The sequence below is a fragment of the Cucumis sativus genome, chromosome 6 (genome assembly GCF_000004075.3).
Source record: "Cucumis sativus cultivar 9930 chromosome 6, Cucumber_9930_V3, whole genome shotgun sequence".
In the NCBI taxonomy this organism is placed as follows: Eukaryota; Viridiplantae; Streptophyta; class Magnoliopsida; order Cucurbitales; family Cucurbitaceae; genus Cucumis; species Cucumis sativus.
In genome coordinates this window covers 28,740,908-28,759,967 of record NC_026660.2, presented here as the reverse complement: position 1 = coordinate 28,759,967, position 19,060 = coordinate 28,740,908, and the positions used below count along the sequence as shown (strand labels likewise).

General features: G+C 34.2%; 3 protein-coding genes across 3 annotated transcripts; all 3 read left to right on the top strand.

Annotated features, from left to right (window-relative positions):
* Positions 1–2,969: 2,969 nt before the first annotated feature.
* Positions 2,970–5,345, top strand: LOC101216621 (glucose-6-phosphate/phosphate translocator 2, chloroplastic). The gene is made up of 5 exons (XM_004134705.3): positions 2,970–3,600; positions 3,865–4,090; positions 4,178–4,400; positions 4,605–4,818; positions 4,929–5,345. Exons 1-5 carry the CDS (start codon positions 3,100–3,102, stop codon positions 4,938–4,940), a joined length of 1,176 nt encoding a protein of 391 aa, XP_004134753.1. The 5' UTR covers positions 2,970–3,099; the 3' UTR covers positions 4,941–5,345.
* Positions 5,346–9,690: 4,345 nt separating this feature from the next.
* LOC101216852 (cytochrome P450 77A1) lies at positions 9,691–12,624 on the top strand. Its single transcript, XM_004134706.3, has 2 exons — positions 9,691–10,852; positions 11,909–12,624. The coding sequence occupies exons 1-2, from the start codon at positions 9,811–9,813 to the stop codon at positions 12,406–12,408; spliced, it is 1,542 nt and encodes a 513-aa protein (XP_004134754.1). The 5' UTR covers positions 9,691–9,810; the 3' UTR covers positions 12,409–12,624.
* A 2,212-nt stretch (positions 12,625–14,836) lies between these two features.
* Positions 14,837–18,490, top strand: LOC101217089 (N6-mAMP deaminase). The gene is made up of 12 exons (XM_004134707.2): positions 14,837–15,024; positions 15,143–15,213; positions 15,781–15,872; positions 15,955–16,014; positions 16,125–16,358; positions 16,446–16,522; positions 16,604–16,673; positions 16,763–16,876; positions 17,367–17,433; positions 17,618–17,722; positions 17,802–17,966; positions 18,057–18,490. The coding sequence occupies exons 1-11, from the start codon at positions 14,948–14,950 to the stop codon at positions 17,924–17,926; spliced, it is 1,092 nt and encodes a 363-aa protein (XP_004134755.1). The 5' UTR covers positions 14,837–14,947; the 3' UTR covers positions 17,927–17,966; positions 18,057–18,490.
* Positions 18,491–19,060: the final 570 nt, after the last annotated feature.

Here is a 19,060-nt window from a genome sequence, read left to right as displayed (position 1 = left end):
TTGTATCAGTTCAAAAAAAACAGTTGAGATTTTGTATAATTAGTTCTTTCTTCAAAAGAAAAAAAAAATGAACCCAAACACACTTTAGGACTCAATTCTTCAAAAATTAAGAATCATCTTTTTATTTTAGTTATCTTATTGTCACAGCACAATGGACCTCCATCTCAAGCTGTGATCTATCTTAGCTTTTTCCAATCAGAATAATATTCATTAAAATGTTTTTATTAGAAAAGTAAAGGTTATTAATAATGTCCAAAAATAATTTTTTAAAATTTTAAAAAAATGAGTGAGTATATTTTATAAATAGTTTTTTTATTTTCGTTTATTTGCAATATTGGAATAAAAGGAACGCATTCCACACACATAAATATTAACTATACAAAGCAACAAAGCAACAGTGCTATTTTTTTTCTATATCTAAATTTATTTATTGCAATTTTATTTTATTGGTTTACATAAATGTAGTTGTAATTATTTGGAATTCATAGTGTGCGTTTGGTCAAATGTAACTGTGTTATCATCTTTTTCATGTTTTCGATAAAACTCTTCAGTTATTGTATAAGACTTCCACTGATTTTCGTATACTAGGGATATATAATAACAGTGAACATGAGCATAATATATTTCATTTTTACGCATAATAACAATGAACATGACCACATGTGATCTTAGTGTGGACGGTACCTTGCCTACTTGGACATACCAAATCAACCTTATCACCCTTGACGAAAAGTATTATGAGTATGAGGTCAAAGAGGTTGAGCCTAAAAAAATTGAAGAATAAAGACTTAAGCTATTGATCAACTCAACGTGATTAGAAAATTTGGATAAAAGACGTCTTTAATCAGAATTTCTCCATGAACACATCATCACGATCTCTAGGAAAGAAGGTACAATATCATATATGAACTTTTCTACTTGCTGCCTGAATGTTTTTTTCTATTTTATTGGTGGTTGTGTAGCAATTACTGCTATATTGATATGTAAATATTTTCGTGTTTTACTTTAAATTAGTAGATAAATTATAAGTTTGACATGGTCTAATGTAAAGTTGTAAATTCATACATTTGCAGTGGTTTAATTTCAAGTTTGAGATGGTTATATGATTTAAAATCAACAAAATTTAGTTATTGATAGAATTTGAAAAGAGATGAGATATTATTTGTATATATTTATTCATTTTGTATTCGCAAAATAAATAAAAATATTATGGCCAACCACACACCCCTCAAAGTTTCTGTAAAGCATTTTATTTTAGGAAACATTAATAATAAAATAAAAACCTAAATCACTAAAAAAAATGTTAGCCGTTAAATATGGTTCGAGGGACCCAGGTAAGAAGGAGTACAGAATCGTCGGTCCCTTCAATGTTTCCCAAATACCTCAGCTTTCTATCAAATTATGTACAAAACACAACTCTCATCCTCTTCTTCCACCCTCAATGTATTATTTCACTTCAAATCAATTTGTGTTAACTAACCTGCTACTGTGAAATGTACTTTATAGATTGAATTAGTCATAACGATCAAAATAGTTATTGGTATCAAATCAAGCAAAGTTGGAAGCATATTTGGTTTGTTTAGACACACAAGGCTTAGTTATTCTCTAACGAATATCATCATGTCCGAGTGTGGCTTATCAAGGTTGCAAGATGCAAGTGACGAGCTCAACTATGTCCTTCCCATTAGAGCTCACAACTCTCAATTATAGTTATTTTTTCAAGTTTATACGGGAACAAACTTTAAAAATAAATATTCCAAAAGTAGAATAATAAAAAAAGAAATTAAAAACGATGGGCAATAATTAACAAAATGACTGAAAAGAAAGAGGGCCTCCCACATGAGCAATGCAGGTTCTTAACGGTTCATGTGTGTTGTGTCTGGGTCGTTGAGATTTTTTTGAGGTGTATTGAGCTCTAAACCTATTATTGAACCCACAAGGTTGTCTTTTTGTATAATTGAATTTGGAATCTTACTCGAGGAACTTACGGTGAAGAATCACTCCCAATTTTCAATCTCTTCATTCAATATTGGCTTCTCTTCAACTCTTCTGAGTTGTGCAGGAAAATAAAAGAAAAAGCCAATATATGAAAATGACAACCCATAGTGATTTTTCTTAAAAGAAAATAATTTTGCATGGGGTTTGGCAGAATTTGAAAGATCTGTGGGGGTCCAGAAAATGGAAAAATCAAAGAGGGTTCCATGAAGTGGAGGAGGGCCGTTGATGAATTAAAATTGAAAAACATGTTGGGGATGGAATTTGTTTTTGTTGTGAAATGAATGAGTTTTGAAAAATAGGTATAAGGGAAATTGAGAAGTGTGTAATTGGTGAATGTTGAAGACAGACAGTGGCCAATTCAAACGCCAACTTCTATTTATTGTTTTGGTCTCTTCCCTCTCACCAAACGCCACATCTATCAATCTAACCATAACAATTCAAACTTGGGGCCGTTTTTCAAAATTTCACTCTATACCAATTAACTTAAGTTTTTGTAACCAAATACGATAGAGAGCATATAAATGTTAAAACTTCTTTAATCCAACGGTTACAGTTGTGAGTTGAGTTAAAGTTATTGTTGGCAATATAAAATATATGTATTTGATTTCAATTTAATTTAAAATTGTTCAAATTTTTTGAATGGGATAAATTGGAGGGTTCAAAAATGATAAACTCGATGCTTGAGTGAAGAGAACGAAGGGGATTGAATCGGAAATTTTAGATTTTATTCCAAGTTTAGAAAATAATAAAATAGGAGCATTACAAAATTTAATTATTTTCACCATATATTAGAAAGAAAAAGAAATTACAAAAATTAGGAGCGGTTCGTTCCGTCACTGAAAATTTACAAAGAGACAGCACGGGCAATTAGATCAATCACACGGTTCATATTGTCCCTCCGAAAATTTGAAAATCCCACGGTTCTCCGTTTGCCTAACTGATCACAAAATCGTATATATTGCCGCTTCTCTTCCCCTCTCTTTTCCCTCAACAAGAACATCCTTCCTCCTTCAATTTCTTTTCCAAATCGTTTTCATCCATTTTGCAAAATCCCATCTGGGTTTGATTCTTTTGCATTATATCAGATTTAACAGTTACACCATGATCTCTTCACTGAGGCTTACATCTTCCCATTTCAATTCCACTGAAATTGTCAACAGAAAATCTCAACTTCTAAGGCCGAACATACCGTTGCAGTCCCCAGATTGCAGTGTTCTTAAACATGTCGATCGATCTTTTTTAACCAATAAACCACTTCACATCTCGTCGGTTGAAAATCTTTCTTTGCTCACAAAATCATCTGAGCGTTCCACGGTGTGCAGGGCTTATGAGGCAGAATCGCGACGTCTGCAAATTAACATTGAGCTTCCTGATGAACAGACGACTCAGAAACTCAAAATTGCGCTCTATTTCGCCGCTTGGTGGGCTTTGAATGTTGTGTTCAATGTCTATAACAAGAAGGTTCTTAATGCCTTCCCTTATCCTTGGCTCACCTCTACTCTCTCCCTCGCCGCTGGATCGCTTATGATGCTTGTTTCTTGGACCACTCGAATGGTCGACGCTCCCAAAACCGATTTGGATTTCTGGAAATCTCTATTGCCGGTACGTATAGTCTTAACTTTGAGATGCTCTGTTTTCAACTTTAACTCATAAGATGAATTTTGCGATTGAATTTTCTTCGATGTACAAATCTGGGTGTTTATTTTGGAAGAATTTGAATGTAGAAACTGCATTACAGTCAGGAATAGGGGATTATTTTCCTGGATGGTCTGTTTGTTCTGTGGTTCTGAAAAAACAGAGCATTCGAAACTTGAATTGTAGATCACTGATCAGATTTACTGTTTTGTTGTACGATTATTTTTCTAGGTCGCAGTGGCACATACAATTGGCCATGTTGCAGCAACTGTAAGCATGTCCAAGGTCGCAGTCTCATTCACTCACATAATCAAGAGTGGGGAGCCGGCTTTCAGTGTTTTGGTCTCTAGGTTTTTGTTGGGTGAGATGTTTCCATTGCCCGTGTACTTATCTCTAATCCCAATCATTGGAGGCTGCGCTCTTTCCGCCATTACTGAGCTCAATTTTAACATAATTGGTGAGGAATATTAGTTCTAAACTTCTGTGCATACTAACTGTGGATCTCAATTTTGATATAAATTGAAAATTGGGGTCTGTGTTTCAGGTTTCTCGGGTGCGATGATATCAAACTTGGCATTTGTATTTAGAAACATATTCTCAAAGAAAGGGATGAAAGGAAAGTCAGTGAGTGGGATGAATTACTATGCTTGTCTCTCATTGTTGTCTCTGCTCATTCTTACTCCTTTCGCCATTGCCGTGGAGGGACCCAAGTTGTGGGCTGAAGGACTCCAAAACGCTCTCGCTCAAATTGGTCCCAATTTCATTTGGTAACTGCAAATCCCTCCAAATCTCAAATTTCCATCGTTATCTAAAATATGGGAATTCACTGTCCTTTTGTTTGCTACATGTGGTCTGATCTGATATCATAACTCTAAACGACTGCAAATTGCACTGTATTCATAGAATGTGTGAACTTGAACCCATTGTTGCTTAATAAAACGGCATTGTTTGTTTGTTTGTATAAAATTCAGGTGGTTGGGAGCTCAAAGTATGTTCTATCACTTGTACAATCAAGTGTCTTACATGTCTCTTGATCAGATATCACCATTGACATTCAGCGTGGGTAACACAATGAAGAGAATATTCGTAATAGTGTCGTCCATTATCATCTTCCACACGCCGATCCGACCCGTGAACGGGATTGGAGCTGCCATTGCAATCCTTGGAACTTTCCTCTACTCGCAGGTACGGAGAACCTTTAGACCTACTCTCTTCCCGAAATCCCCATAACTACATATCATAAAAAGAAAGCGTCAAGTCTCATATTTGTTCTATATTTTCAATGTTTGGATCAGGCAAAGCTGTGAGATGACATGGGGGCTTAAATTTGTGCAATCTTTGTTGGGAGATATGGAAATTGAAAGAGCAGCTGTGGAAGGAGGCTGCAGTTTGATTGGGAGCGTTGATGCGGATTCTATGCTTTTGCATGTAATGCTGTGGCCACAAGGAAGGGTTTGTTGGTGTATGTTGAGATTTAGGACTAATATATTAAGAGAAAGTAAGAAAATTTATAACTTATACTATATGGTATATAGTAAGGGCCGAGAGGAAGAGTTTTGAGATAGTGAGGCACAGTAATTGTTAATCTTTATTCTAATTTATTGTTTCATTTTATTATGTGTGCCATTATCTTTAATGTTTTAACCTTTATCAAAATCATACTTCAAAAAAATCAAGAGGGTATGTCCCAGTTGGATGATTCTTGAATTATATTCAAATTTGGTTTCTACTCTTTAGTCTAAAATAAAACTAATGATTGCAACAATGGTCTATTTAATAAATAAATGCATCCCATCTTAATTTCTTAACTGATTAAAAACAGTATGCTAGCAAATGACACTTAAAAACAGTATTCCAAACTATTGGTAAACACGGTAGAGTCTACATGAAAGCCCGGCCCATTAAAATGGTTAGTTTGATTGATTGTCGTCCAGAAGAGCAAAATGGGTCATCCCGTCCGGCCCGGCACAATTTGGGTTTTACTCTCAGCCCAATTAGTAAAATATGAAAATAATGTGAGATAAAACAAATTAAAAACTATTAGGTGTTTGCTACTCAGCACATATAAAATCAAACCATCCATTACGTGGAAGGTCGAAGGTGGAGAATTATGGTGAAGTCGTCGTTCACTGCTAATTAATATATAATAGATTAGATTTGATTAGTAGTACACAACACAAGAATGCCCATAAAAATCAACCAAGTTGCACGTGAACAACTCCATTTGAGGAATTAAAAGGATAGTGATAAAAAAAAGAAGGAAATAAATATAGATTGTAAATGTTGTCTTGGAAACAACAAATAAGGCCATCATTTTGGAAAAATTCCATCCCCTAATCCAACCTCTCATCCCCCAATGCTCTTAGTCGGTGCCTGCTGCTGCTGTCCCCCACATTTATTATAACTCAAAAATTAAAACATAAGTTTTGTCATTGTGATTATTATGTATACCCAATCCATAATTAGTTTAGTATACAATATAATGTTATATAATAAAGTTAAATTTAATTTTGTTTTTTTGGTCTTGATACTCATAAAAGGGGAGGTGTGTGTGCTTTTCTATTTGTTTATTATTTATGTAGTATTATTGGGTTAAGAAGAAGAGGATGTGAATCCATAATTTAGAAGAAAAATGGCAATAAATTTCACCTAACCTGACACACACTGCACTCTACTACCTTATTATTGTCTTCTCACTCTATATATATTATTATTTCACCAAATAATGTTACCCTCTTTCTATCTTGGGTACCATATGATTAACTTTCATCATTTCCAACCCTTCTCTCCTACAACTATACTCACATCCTCTTCCACTTTCCACCCTCCATCAAATACAAACACCTTACTGTACTGTGTCTAGTTTATCAAATTATTATAATCAATTTACACTCACTTTGTAAGAACTATATATATATATAAAGAAAAACTATGAAACTTTTGGTTCAGGGATATATTTTCTAGCTATCTGTAATTTCTTTTTCGTCAATTTTTATTTCTTTTTTGTATATATGTTCTGTCTGTATCCATCTTACTGGTTCATATTTATTATACATTTACAAGAAATAAAATAATGAAAATAAAAAATTTCGTATGTCTCAAATTTATATATGGCCTATAGAGCACTTGCTTAAATTATTTATAGATATAACAATAATATTGAAAAAGAAAAAGAAAAAACAAAATTTGATAAATTGTTTAGCAATAACGTTTTGGTTATAGGTAAAGTTCATAAATGCACAAAACCACCCCTTAGTTGTCTGTGAGTATTTCGTATGTGTACTTATGTAAGTATTCTTATTGTACATTATCACAAAAATTTATTCTATAGATCATCGTTACATTTGAAAACATCCTTTATTATTTTATAGTGGACAAGATCTTCACAGACAGGTAAGGTTCTTTGATTTGTTTAACAGTTAATATATATCCATAACCACAACCATTTATTGTTCCAGTTTCAAATCTAATAATAAAAAAGTAAACTACATACTAAAATCTATACATGCATTAATTATTAGTTTAAAAGAAAGGGAAGCAAATTATTGTAGAAATTTTTGCTTAGGCTGTGAATTCATGTTGGAATGGTTAAAGCTTAGGGATGATACACATGGAGGGGTCACTGGTCCTTTACTTTCCTTGCTTTTTTTGATTTTTGGGAAAAGGATGGAACTTGGAAGGCAATAAATAAGATGAAATATATGTGTTGTAGAATGTCTTTGATTTGAATTTTCCCTTACCTATATTGGGACTTTTTCCTTTTTTAATCAATAGATATTTTATATAAATAGAAAAATATGTAGTTGTCAATTTCACATTATTATTACACATATTTAGAACATAAACTTTAGTCTCTGTAACATATGTTTTTTTTCAAATATATATAGATTTCTTCTCTCACTTCCGAGTCAAATTTCTATCATGTAATTTTATTAATAGAAAAGGTATTAATTCTTGTATATTAATGGCTTAATGCCCACATCTAAATAAAGATGGGTTAAAAACCACCTTTTTCCTTTACTTTTATGGGAGTGTCTTTAAAATTTAAGTCATCCTGACTTTAGTTTATAATTAGTTCATAAATTTTAATAATTAAAACATCAATTTAGTTTATGGTCTTTACAATTAGTAATTATTATAAAGCTAATTAAGGGTACAAAACTAGCATTAAGTTGGATGAGATTTTTTAGGATAGGAAAGAATTTTAATTTTTATAAATTTAGAAGTATGTGGATTAAATTGTTAAGATTTTAATAACATGAAAGTTCATGTTTCAAAACCAATTTACAACTTAAAATCAAATTTAGAGAACTACAAGTAAACCAGGAAAAGCATGTCATAATTCAAACAACATAAAAATCATACTATCCATCTAAAAAATTAAAAGTTCAATTCCATTACATAATTAAAAAGGAAGAAGAAACGTTCTAACACAATGATGGGCATGTGGGGTTTTAAATGCAGCAACAAAATTACATAAGAAAATAGGAAGTTTGACCTAACGACGGAAAATACATGCCTAACTTGCAAATAAAAGTGAGCTATTTGTTGAAGTTAATAGTTATACAAAGTACAAAAATCAAATGTAAAATTATTACAATGTGTAAGAAAGAAGGTTGACATTTTGACAACAACGACTTTAGCGGTAATATTAAATAAGGAAGGGTGGAATTCGGTGATGAAGTAGGCACAGAGAGAGAGAGAGAGAGACGTATGAAATTGAATTTAGAGAGCTTATAGGTTTAATTTGATGAGTGAGCATAATATAGGATTTAGCAATAAGAATGTGACGCATGCAAACTCGTGTTGTTAACGTTGGAGATTGGGACTTCCGAAAGATGGTGATTAAAATGAGTAAAGTATAGTCGAATTTGACGATGGAATGTAGAAAAATTAATTGGAAAACATGATAAGCAACTAAAAACGGTTCGCATAATTTGCTGAATTTGGCCTTTTGCGTGATCACAACAAACTCTCACCTCATCCTACGTTTTCTCTTCTCGTATTCCTATTTATTATTAACCATTAACTATTCTCCATCCACCATTCACCATCCCTTTTTTCCTTTTCTTCTATATTCACGGTAGATTTAGTTTAGGTTTAAGACTTCAAACTACTCCTCAAATTTACACTTTTTATATAATACATATATAACTAATTAGATTCAAGTTCAAAGTTCATTTTTTTACTTTTTTTTAAGATTATTATCTGTACTTAAGTGATAAATTTTTGTCAACAAATTTCTAATGTTTTCATTTTTGGTGTTGAGTAATTGGATGACAAGAAAAAAATGTAGGCAATGGCCATTTTTTTAGTCTAACCAACAGCATGAAATATTTTTTTTAGAGAAAAAGGAAAGCAAAATGTCACGTGAAATCACGTGGTTGGGCTACTGGTGGCTGACATTGTCTTAAGAAATGGGTGCAGTTAAGATGGAAATATTTTGGTACGATGAGTCGTATGGAAAATTGTTAAAATATTATTTAAAAACTACGTGGGTTTGTAGTAAATGAAGAATAAATTAATATAATAATATTTTGATATCGTGTCAATTATGAATGGAGACTAAGATATATACCAATGTAATGAAAATAGTACCATTATATTTATGTTCAATTTCTCGTAACTTTTTAAGCTATCTTCAAATATAATAAGTCGAAATATTTATATAAAATATAACAAAATATCATGATAATGAACTATGATAAATTATTATATATGTATTGAAGTGTATGAATGCTATTATATTTGAGAATGTGTGAATTGCTTTCACCAAAACTTATAACTTTTAACATAAAAATTTAACTCTAATGTAATATTTCATAAATTTTTGTCCATTACATAATGTAAGTATTGATTAGACGCATAAGAGAAAAGTTGATGGGCTGAAATTTGGATCTCGGTTTTCAATTTTTCTTCTGTGATATATAGGTGGTAATTGTAAAAGTAAATACATCATCGCAACTACTTGGTGTGTATTTAGGCCGTACCCTGCCAAGTAGCTCTTCAAATTTATTGTGCGTTGTTTTAATCTCAACCAAACTCATTCACTCACTCCACCCGTCCTTCTCTTCTCACCCTTCACCCCTTTTCTTTTATATACAAACCTAACCGGCCGGCCATTCCCATTAGTTTTTGTATTCTATCAATCACACCCTTTTCCCTCTACCTAGCTATATGGAGTTAAAGGACGCCATTCTTCTTCTCTTTGCCTTCCTCTTCTTCTCCTTATGGTGGCGCTACTGGTCTGCTACCGGGGGCGGATCGAAGAATCTTCCACCTGGTCCACCTGGCTGGCCGATCGTCGGAAACCTCATCCAAGTTATCCTCCAGCGTCGTCCATTCATCTTCGTAGCACGCGATTTACGTGAAAAATATGGTCCCATTTTCACCATGCAAATGGGACAACGCACACTCATCATTGTGTCAAGTGCCGAACTCATTCACGAAGCTCTTGTGCAACGTGGACCCTTATTCGCCAGCCGCCCTGCAGACTCTCCCATCCGCCTTGTCTTTAGCGTCGGCAAATGCGCTGTCAACTCTGCCGAATACGGCCCTCTCTGGCGAACCCTCCGCCGCAACTTCGTTACGGAGTTAATCAATCCTACCAGAATCAAGCAGTGTAGCTGGATACGGAAGTGGGCCATAGAAAGCCATCTGGAAAGACTAAGAAAAGAGAATTCAGAGAAAGGATTCGTTGAGGTTATGAGTAACTGCCGGCTTTCAGTCTGTAGTATTCTCATCTGCATATGCTTTGGAGCCAAAATCCCGGAAGAAGAGATTAAAGTCATAGAGAGTATACTGAAGGATGTGATGTTGATTACATTGCCAAAGCTTCCGGACTTCTTGCCGATTCTGACGCCGTTGTTTGGGCGGCAGTTGAAGCAAGCGAAAGAGCTGAGGAGAAAACAGTTGGAGTGTTTGATTCCGTTGATAAGGAAGAGAAGGATGTTTATGGAGAGGAATGGGGATGAGAGTGTGAGGAAGGAGTTGCCGGAGATGGTTAGTCCGATGGGGGCGGCGTATCTTGATTCGCTTTTCGAACTGGAAACGCCGGGACGAGGGAGGTTGGGAGAGGAGGAACTGGTGACGCTTTGTTCGGAAGTTATTAATGCTGGAACTGACACGAGCGCGACGGCGTTGGAGTGGGCTTTGCTTCATTTGGTACAAGATCAAGACGTTCAGGAAAGACTATACAATGAAATTATTAACGTTGTTGGTAATGTTCATATCTATCCCTTACCTTATTTTCCACCTAATTATTATATTCCAATATATATTTATATGTATACTTCCTTTTTATATATTAATGCGTCAATTTTGTCTTTTCATTCCATCCGATCCCAACACACACTTTAATTAATTACTACATACCACCTTTTTCTAAACCATATATTCTGTGTTGAAATTCATATATCACATCCAAAAAAAAAAAAAAATACTGATCTACTTAGGTGGTGCCTTTTCACTTTATTATAAATTTCACAGCTATTTTCCTTTTTCTTTTTCCTTTTTATGAACTCATACACATTTTTCATTTTTGCATTATTTATTTGTTTGTTTACCATACATGGGTTGAGGGATGAAACCCCTTACACTCTAGTTGATAACTTAATTTAGTAATATCTATTATTATATTCTACATAGTCAACTAGAAAAGAGAGACACATCACTAAGAAAGATTTGGATTTATCTCAAGATTCATTCATTTTTATGAATCTAGCTCGTTTGATTCAAAAAAAAAATATATATTATTTTTATAAAAAGAAAAAATAAATAGTCCTCAATATATAAAATATGATTAACCAATTAAATGGAAGGTAAAAGAACATCAATAAAGGTAGTTTAAGATACACTAACTATTTCACCTTTATATTCTTGACTTGGATAACGATTCTTGTTTGTGTATTTTCTTATTGACGACGCATTGGAAATTTCACAACTATATTTGTATTTTATTAATTAAATTTTAATATATATTCTTCTTTACATTTCTCTCTGGAGCTGACACATTTGATGCGAGTCATAAGTCATTTGAGAAAAATTATTGAATGCTATAATTGGACTCGTAATAGCAGTAGGAGAAACCTAAAATAACCAAGGGTCTCTCTCGTACATGTGGAAATAAGTGACCCACCACACTATGATTGTACTGCTTTTCCTATAATAATATTTATGGGAAGTGGGTATTATTAATTTTCTTTAATCTAAATAAATTGGGTAAGTTTACTAAACTTACAAAGTTAAAAGGTTTAAATGGAAAAATTTGGAACAGGTAAAGATGGGCTAATTACCGAAGGGGACATAGAGAAAATGCCATATCTCGGGGCGGTGGTAAAAGAGACTTTCCGTCGTCACCCACCAAGTCATTTCTTACTATCTCACGCGGCAACCAAAGAAACCGAGCTCGGCGGCTACACAATCCCGGCGGATGCCAGCGTGGAGTTTTACACAGCCCACTTGACAGAAGACCCGAACACATGGGAAGAACCGGGTTCATTCCGACCGGACAGGTTCTTGGAAGGCGACGGCGTTGGCGTGGACGTCACAGGGACTAAGGCCGTCAAGATGGTACCGTTCGGGGCAGGGCGGCGAATCTGCCCGGCCATGACTTTGGGCACGTTGCATGTTCACATGATGCTGGCCAAAATGGTACACGCGTTCAAGTGGGTCCCGGTTCCCGGAGCCCCGCCGGACCCGACCGAGACATTTGCCTTTACCGTGATTATGAAGAATCCTCTGAAGGCTATCGTATTGGACCGGACTCGTTTATGAAGCCGATGAAAGGTTAAATATTAGGGAAAGAGCCACTGTTTGTGGCAAAGGCTAAAACTTTGGTCTTTGTTTAATTTTGTCACAATATTTTTAATCTATATGTATACTATTAAATGGAGTTGTTACTCGTTGATTTCTATTTTGTATTTCCCCTAAACTGCATAAATCTTTCGTACGTGTCCTTGCCTAATAAAGCTTTTTTTTTTTTTTTTCTTTTTGGACTTTGTGTGTATGTTGTAATTTTCATTAAATTAAACTCTAAATTTGAATTTGATATCCACTTTATTACCATTAAGGAAATAACTTTCCATTACTATTTTAAGGATTTTTCGGTAGTTATGAGCATACTTAGTAGCTTAATAGTCCCTTTGTGGACATTATCTATCTAGTTGTGTGTTTGGTACATCTTAATTACTTTCTCATTTTTTCTTTATTGTGGAAATTTCTTTCACTGTTTTTATTAATTTATCTGCTCATGTATTTGTTTGAGTTTATTAGTACAATGACCATGGAGGTTATAAATTTTTGTGAGTGATACAAGTTGTGCAATCATATTTATTATTATAATCTAAAGCCTTGGTTGAGAGTGATGACATTCTCACTTTTCTTTAATATTTAAAATAAAATTTAAAGTATGAAAATAGTATATGAAAACTGTGGCAATATTCAAACCTCACTAGAACCTTAGGTCTTAAAATATGCCTAAAAGCTCATGTGGCGAACTTTTGAACTCCAGGTCGACTAGACAAACACATGATAAACCTCACCAAAAGAAAAAGTTATCAAGTCAAGCTCCTTTGCTGCCCTCCACAAATTCGATGGCCACACTCAATAAATAGCTTTACACCAACCGCGTTTATACGACAGCAATTCTTTTTTTTTTTTACCTAAGTAAAACCCTTGAGTACCAACTTAAACATCAAATTATACTAAATTCTATACGACACAGTTACAAAATACTCTGGTAGGTTAGCTGTAGTAACATGTCCGGACCATAGGAGTGGACCATAACAACGCTTTTAAGGTTTGTCTCAATTTCTCACACCAACAAAATGTATAATTACATATTAATAAATTGATTTTTGGATGATAATCACTTTGGGTCCGACTTTATTGGTTCTGTTTCTTATGAGCTTTAAATTGTGTACCATTATTATAGGTGGCCTCGCAGCTTTATCATTCAATTCACACCCAAGGCTAAAGAAATGCCCACCATGTTGTTTACCAAACTCTTCTTCCTCCATACAGATAGATTGTAGCCTAGCTATTTTATTACTTCTCAGTGTTTAACTTCCAATTAAGAAAAAAAAGAAAAAGAAAAAAGAACCAGTAGCTAATGATGCTGCATATTTATATTGTTCATTGAATAGTCATAATAATATGTTAACAATAGTTTATTAATGCTGCCAAATGAGTTTAGATCCACATTAACTGTTATAAGAGCTTCATTAAAATAAATATAATTTTCCAACATGTACAGTAGAAGAAAAATATATTTATTTTAATGTGGTGTCCTTTTTGTTTTATTTATTTTTAACTAGAGAATTGGTTTATAAGAAAATAAATGAGGGCATTTAATTGTAGTAATATGGGCCAAACGTGTAGCAGTGAAGGATGTACACAGTAGCGTAACTTCGACCTTTTCCACATCTATATTGCTTTGGGTTAGTTGAGACCATTAAGTTTCTCCAATATTTCTTGTCCCCTCTTTGCATTTTCCCTATAATTATTTGAAGAACATGGGGTGGGAAATTTTCTCCAATATTATTGTTACAAAGTGGAAAAATAAAAACACGTTTGTGGTTGTGAACACAAACATAACTCATCTTCGGCCAAAAAAATCCTCACCCCAAATTCAATACGAATAATAAATATGGTTTAAAACTTTTAGAGTTGTTCAAAATTTTAGAAACTCTGTACATCTATTTAGTCTTTGTATTTTTTGGATTGATGAGTCCTTTTACAATAGAACGAGTAAATTGTTGGATATTAGTAAGGTGGTGTAGAAATTGTTTGCAACGGCAGAGTGATATTGGGAAGATGCAAGTTTACTTAAAAGAGTTGGGACGTTAACTTTTTTTCTTATGTCCTGTTAGTGGGAGTTGAAATCTATTAGGTCTTAGATTGATCAATAACAAATCTTATACTCAAGGTGAAGTGTGATGCCCTAGAGGATATCAAACATATGTTTGTGTTTTGAGCAGTTTTGACATCCTCTCAAAAGCTAAAACAAATTAATAAAGAATTACAGCAGGGAGTTCAAGAGAGAATGGAAAATAAATGAATGAAGTAATAATATATAGTGTTATGTAATGAATTAAAAAGTGGGCCAGTTGTCCATATTGGGCTTTATCCCGAGGCCCACATATAGAAGTGTCAAGAAGATGTAGCCCGGCCCAAATATGGTCAACCCAGAATGATAGGAGAGATAGCAGTAGCAGTTAGCAAAGAGAGAGAGTCAATGGTGTTGGGTAAGAATCTTCTTCTTCAGCAACCCGCTCACCTGTAGAAACACTCACAGAAACACACCCAAGCAGAGATGGAATGGTGCGAATCGATGCCTAAAGTAGAGCTTCATGCCCACCTCAATGGCTCAATCAGAGATTCTACGCTTCTGTAACCTCTTTTTTCCCCTCTACTATATCCGTTTTCTCTCCACTCTATACTTCCGACTTTATTTGTGCTACGTTTTCTTTTTCGCTTCTTTGCTTCTGAGATGTTCTGTTTCTTACAGGGAGCTTGCCAAAGACTTGGGTGAGAAGGGTGTTTTAGTTTTTTCTGACTTCGAGCATGTCATCCTCAAAAGTACGCCATTTCTTTTTTCCTTCGTGGGTTCTTCTGTGTTTTAGTTGTTTTAGGAATGTACAAGAAAATGGGACCAATTAACTTTCTTATTCAAGACTTTTAGATTTATCTTATGCAATGTTAGTAAGTTTCAAATGGCATGTTGTTCTACAAAAATACTCTGCTGTTTGGATGCTCACGTTTAAACTCAAGTTTTTATAGTTTTATATAGGGCTCTATTGGATAGTTATTTGGTTTTCGGTTTTTGAGATTTCAAATTTAAGCTTATCACGGCTCCTACTCATAGGTTTCTTTGTTTGGTTGTCAACTTTTTAAAGGATTTACTGAAAATTCTACTCAAGTTTTGAAACCAAAAAAAAAAAAAAAAAAAAAAAAAGAAGGAGTTTTTTAATATGGTTTTGGAATTTGGAAATTGGCTTCGAATTCAAAATGTTTATTTAGTAAAATGAAAACCATCTTTAAAGAAATTGAGAAAACAGAATCTAACTCTAAAAAACCAAATGGTTATCGAATGGAGTTCACGATTTTAGCTTGAGGGATGGGGTTCTTATGTATCTCTTCATTCAGGCGATCGGTCTCTTGTTGAAGTGTTCAAGTTGTTTGACCTTATCCACATGGTTACCACGGACCATACAACTATTTCAAGAATCACTAGAGAAGTATGACAGCATTTCTTTAAACATTTTTTCATCAAGTGTAGGTGTATTGTTTAACTCTCTATACAATTCTACTTTTAATCAGGTTATTGAAGATTTTGCTTCTGAGAATGTTGTTTACATTGAATTAAGAACAACTCCAAAGGTATTCAATCAGTTGCTTTCAATTCCAAACTGTAGTTGGGTTAGTTTTAGTTGTGGAGGTTATAGATCAACTAGCATGGAGTAGAAATGATGGATTTCCATTTTGAACAGAAAAATAAGTCAATTGGAATGAGCAAACGATCGTACATGGAAGCTGTTGTGGATGGTCTGAAAAGTATAAACAGTGTTGATGTTGCTTTCATGCCACATGATGTTGATGCCCAAAGTCCGTTGAATTCTATGTCTATAGACAATACTTGTAATGTAATTCCAAGAAAAAGAATATATGTTAGACTTCTTCTGAGCATTGACCGACGAGAGACCACTGAAGATGCCATGGAAACTGTATGTTAGGGACGCAAACTCAACCTCAAATTTGCACCATTGATAATGGATGGCATGTTCACATTTTTCTTGCACTGCTCATTGCAGGTGAAACTTGCACTGGAACTGAAAGATGTGGGAGTAGTTGGTATTGATCTTTCAGGAAATCCAATTGTGGGTGAATGGTATGTTCCGAAGGCTATTTTTTGCAAAATCTTTTTGTATAAGTTGTAATAAAATCTAACAATTCTTGAAACATGGCGCAGGACTACCTTTTGGCCGGCTCTTCAATTTGCAAAAGAAAATGGTCTTGCCATAACACTCCACTGTGGCGAGGTACACTGGTTTTCCATCTATCCATGCTAGCAGGGACTTGAAATGCCCTGACCAGTTTAATCTTTATTCCTGGAAGTTAGTGCTTGTAGGTACCTAATCCGAAGGAGATACAAGCCATGCTAGACTTTTGGCCTCAGAGGATTGGCCATGCTTGTTTCTTTGAAGGAGACAACTGGGAAAAGCTGAAACATTTGAACATTCCGGTCAGTAGTTGAGTATATCTTTTCTGCAATGATCGTTCTCTTCTTGATAACACATCTGTTTGAGAGTGAATTTTTCTTTGGCAACCTTAAGTCCTGCTAAAGATTATTGACCATTTCTTGTAAAAATATTTGAGTTCTGGAAATATTTTACAATTTTGAAAACTCAATCACATTTCAAGTTTTTAGAGAGATAATAGAATCAGTTCTAGCCAAAAGAAATCAAGTGGAAGGGGGCAGAGAGAAGATGCCAATGTCTTTAAACTTTTCTTTAAAAGTCTTCTTCCTCTCCTACCATTAAACTCTGGAAACTTATCGTACACCAACCTGCAAGAAAAACCATCCCTTTTCTTTTTTCTTCTTTTTGTCAAAATGGAACATTTAATTCTTTTCCTTCCTACTTGTATTCAGCGCAGGGCTATTTACTTACATTTGCATGCACACATTTTGAATTGTTTCATGACCTTTAATATGTGAATTTCTCTCCTTTCAGGTTGAAATTTGCTTGACATCCAACATCCGGACCAATTCAATCTCTTCACTAGATGTTCATCACTTTGGTTAGTTTCATTTATAAAATGTCATGAAATGGTTCATTAAAGAAATTAAAAGTAACCTTTTAATTTATTCTTTGCATTTAAAGTAGAACCTCGATGCAATTATTTATGATTGCAGCATATCTACTTATTTTCTGTGATCAAAAGTTAGAATCACCATTATAACAACCTGTGATTGGCAATGCAGATGACTTGTACAAAGCAAACCATCCTTTAGTTATCTGCACTGATGATTCTGGTGTTTTCTCAACAAGTGTTTCAAAAGAATACAGTTTGGCAGCCTCTGCTTTTGGTAATTCAGAGCTTTATTGTAATACAGTAAACATTAGATTGAAAGATAATGGTCTGAGACGCCTGTTTTTCCCTAACAGGTCTTGGGAAAAAGGAAATGTTTCAGTTGGCAAGAGACGCTATTGAATTTATATTTGCAGACAATGAAATAAAGAAGATTCTGAACCAGGTGTTTGATTCTTTTGTAACAAACCTGGCTCTATGATCTTAAGTGCATTTGATATGCACGGCATCAATTTCTCACGGTACTCAACTTATCGATGCATTTCAAAATTTGAGGATCACATTCTGATTTCTTGGTTTTGATACTCCTTGAACTTGTTCTTTTTCTGCAGGGTTCTGTATTGCATCTCCCAGTAGCTTCCTCCTAGTCCTTGGACGACAAATTACATATAAATTTCTGAAGTCATACAGCGGACAGCGGGAGATAAAGCACAAACTTTTCATGTTCAGCATTCCTTGATGATGAATGGAAATCTGATCAATTGAAAAGGCTTCTACTTCATTGATCTTCTCTGTTCTATAAACCTGTAGTCTTTACTCTTCTGGACACTTGTTAAGTTAGATATAGATATAGATACAATTTGGTTCTCATGCAATTTGACACAGATATCTTACCCAATTCCCAGAGCCGAAGACAAATCAAGCTTCAAATCGACTGGAATTGATGAAGGCAACTGCCAAATCAACCAAAAACTATATCAAATTGATTAAAATAGCCTAAATCCATCAAAACCAAACAGCAATGAATGTCCGGTATTTTATTTTATCAAATTGCTCCAACCATTCCAATTCAAAATGCTGAGTTAAGCTCGTCAAAGTCAATTAAGGGTCGGTTTGAATTGACGTTTTAAGCATTTTGAAGTTCTGGATTTTTTAAAATCAAGATTCAGATTGACCTTTCTGCCATTACATTTTTACATTTACATAAAATGAGTTGTAAGCCAAATATGGAGTGGGGATTCACATGAATACTCCACAAATACTCAAATGCCAAATATGGAGTGGGGATTCACATGAATACTCCACAAATACTCAAATGATAACCACGGAGCAAAAAGCAAGATAAAAATGGGCAGGCTTCTGTTTGGTCATATGGTTTGTAATTATAAAAGAAAGAAAAAGAAAAACGCAGAGCAAAGCCTTGTGAGCCTGGCTATGCTAACAATCATGGCGAAACAAGTCAAAAGGGTTCTTAGAGAAAGACATTATAATGGAAAAACATGCCTTCACATCAAATAACAAGTAGAATATGATGTCCATTTGGCTCCCAAAATCCACCAATCACGCAGTAACTTCATACTGTCAACTTTATGTAAAGTTAAAAATTTCATCAAAC

What these genes read in the sequence shown, in the direction of transcription:
- LOC101216621 (XM_004134705.3), top strand. Translation starts at nt 3,100, where the DNA reads ATGATCTCTTCACTGAGGCTTACATCTTCCCATTTCAATTCCACTGAA. An exon ending in TCTGGAAATCTCTATTGCCG is followed by an intron (nt 3,601 to 3,864) that starts GTACGTATAGTC and finishes TTATTTTTCTAG; the next exon opens with GTCGCAGTGGCACATACAAT. An exon ending in GCTCAATTTTAACATAATTG is followed by an intron (nt 4,091 to 4,177) that starts GTGAGGAATATT and finishes TCTGTGTTTCAG; the next exon opens with GTTTCTCGGGTGCGATGATA.
- LOC101216852 (XM_004134706.3), top strand. Translation starts at nt 9,811, where the DNA reads ATGGAGTTAAAGGACGCCATTCTTCTTCTCTTTGCCTTCCTCTTCTTC. An exon ending in TGAAATTATTAACGTTGTTG is followed by an intron (nt 10,853 to 11,908) that starts GTAATGTTCATA and finishes AATTTGGAACAG; the next exon opens with GTAAAGATGGGCTAATTACC.
- LOC101217089 (XM_004134707.2), top strand. Translation starts at nt 14,948, where the DNA reads ATGGAATGGTGCGAATCGATGCCTAAAGTAGAGCTTCATGCCCACCTC. An exon ending in TTTCAAGAATCACTAGAGAA is followed by an intron (nt 15,873 to 15,954) that starts GTATGACAGCAT and finishes ACTTTTAATCAG; the next exon opens with GTTATTGAAGATTTTGCTTC. An exon ending in TAACACTCCACTGTGGCGAG is followed by an intron (nt 16,674 to 16,762) that starts GTACACTGGTTT and finishes TAGTGCTTGTAG; the next exon opens with GTACCTAATCCGAAGGAGAT.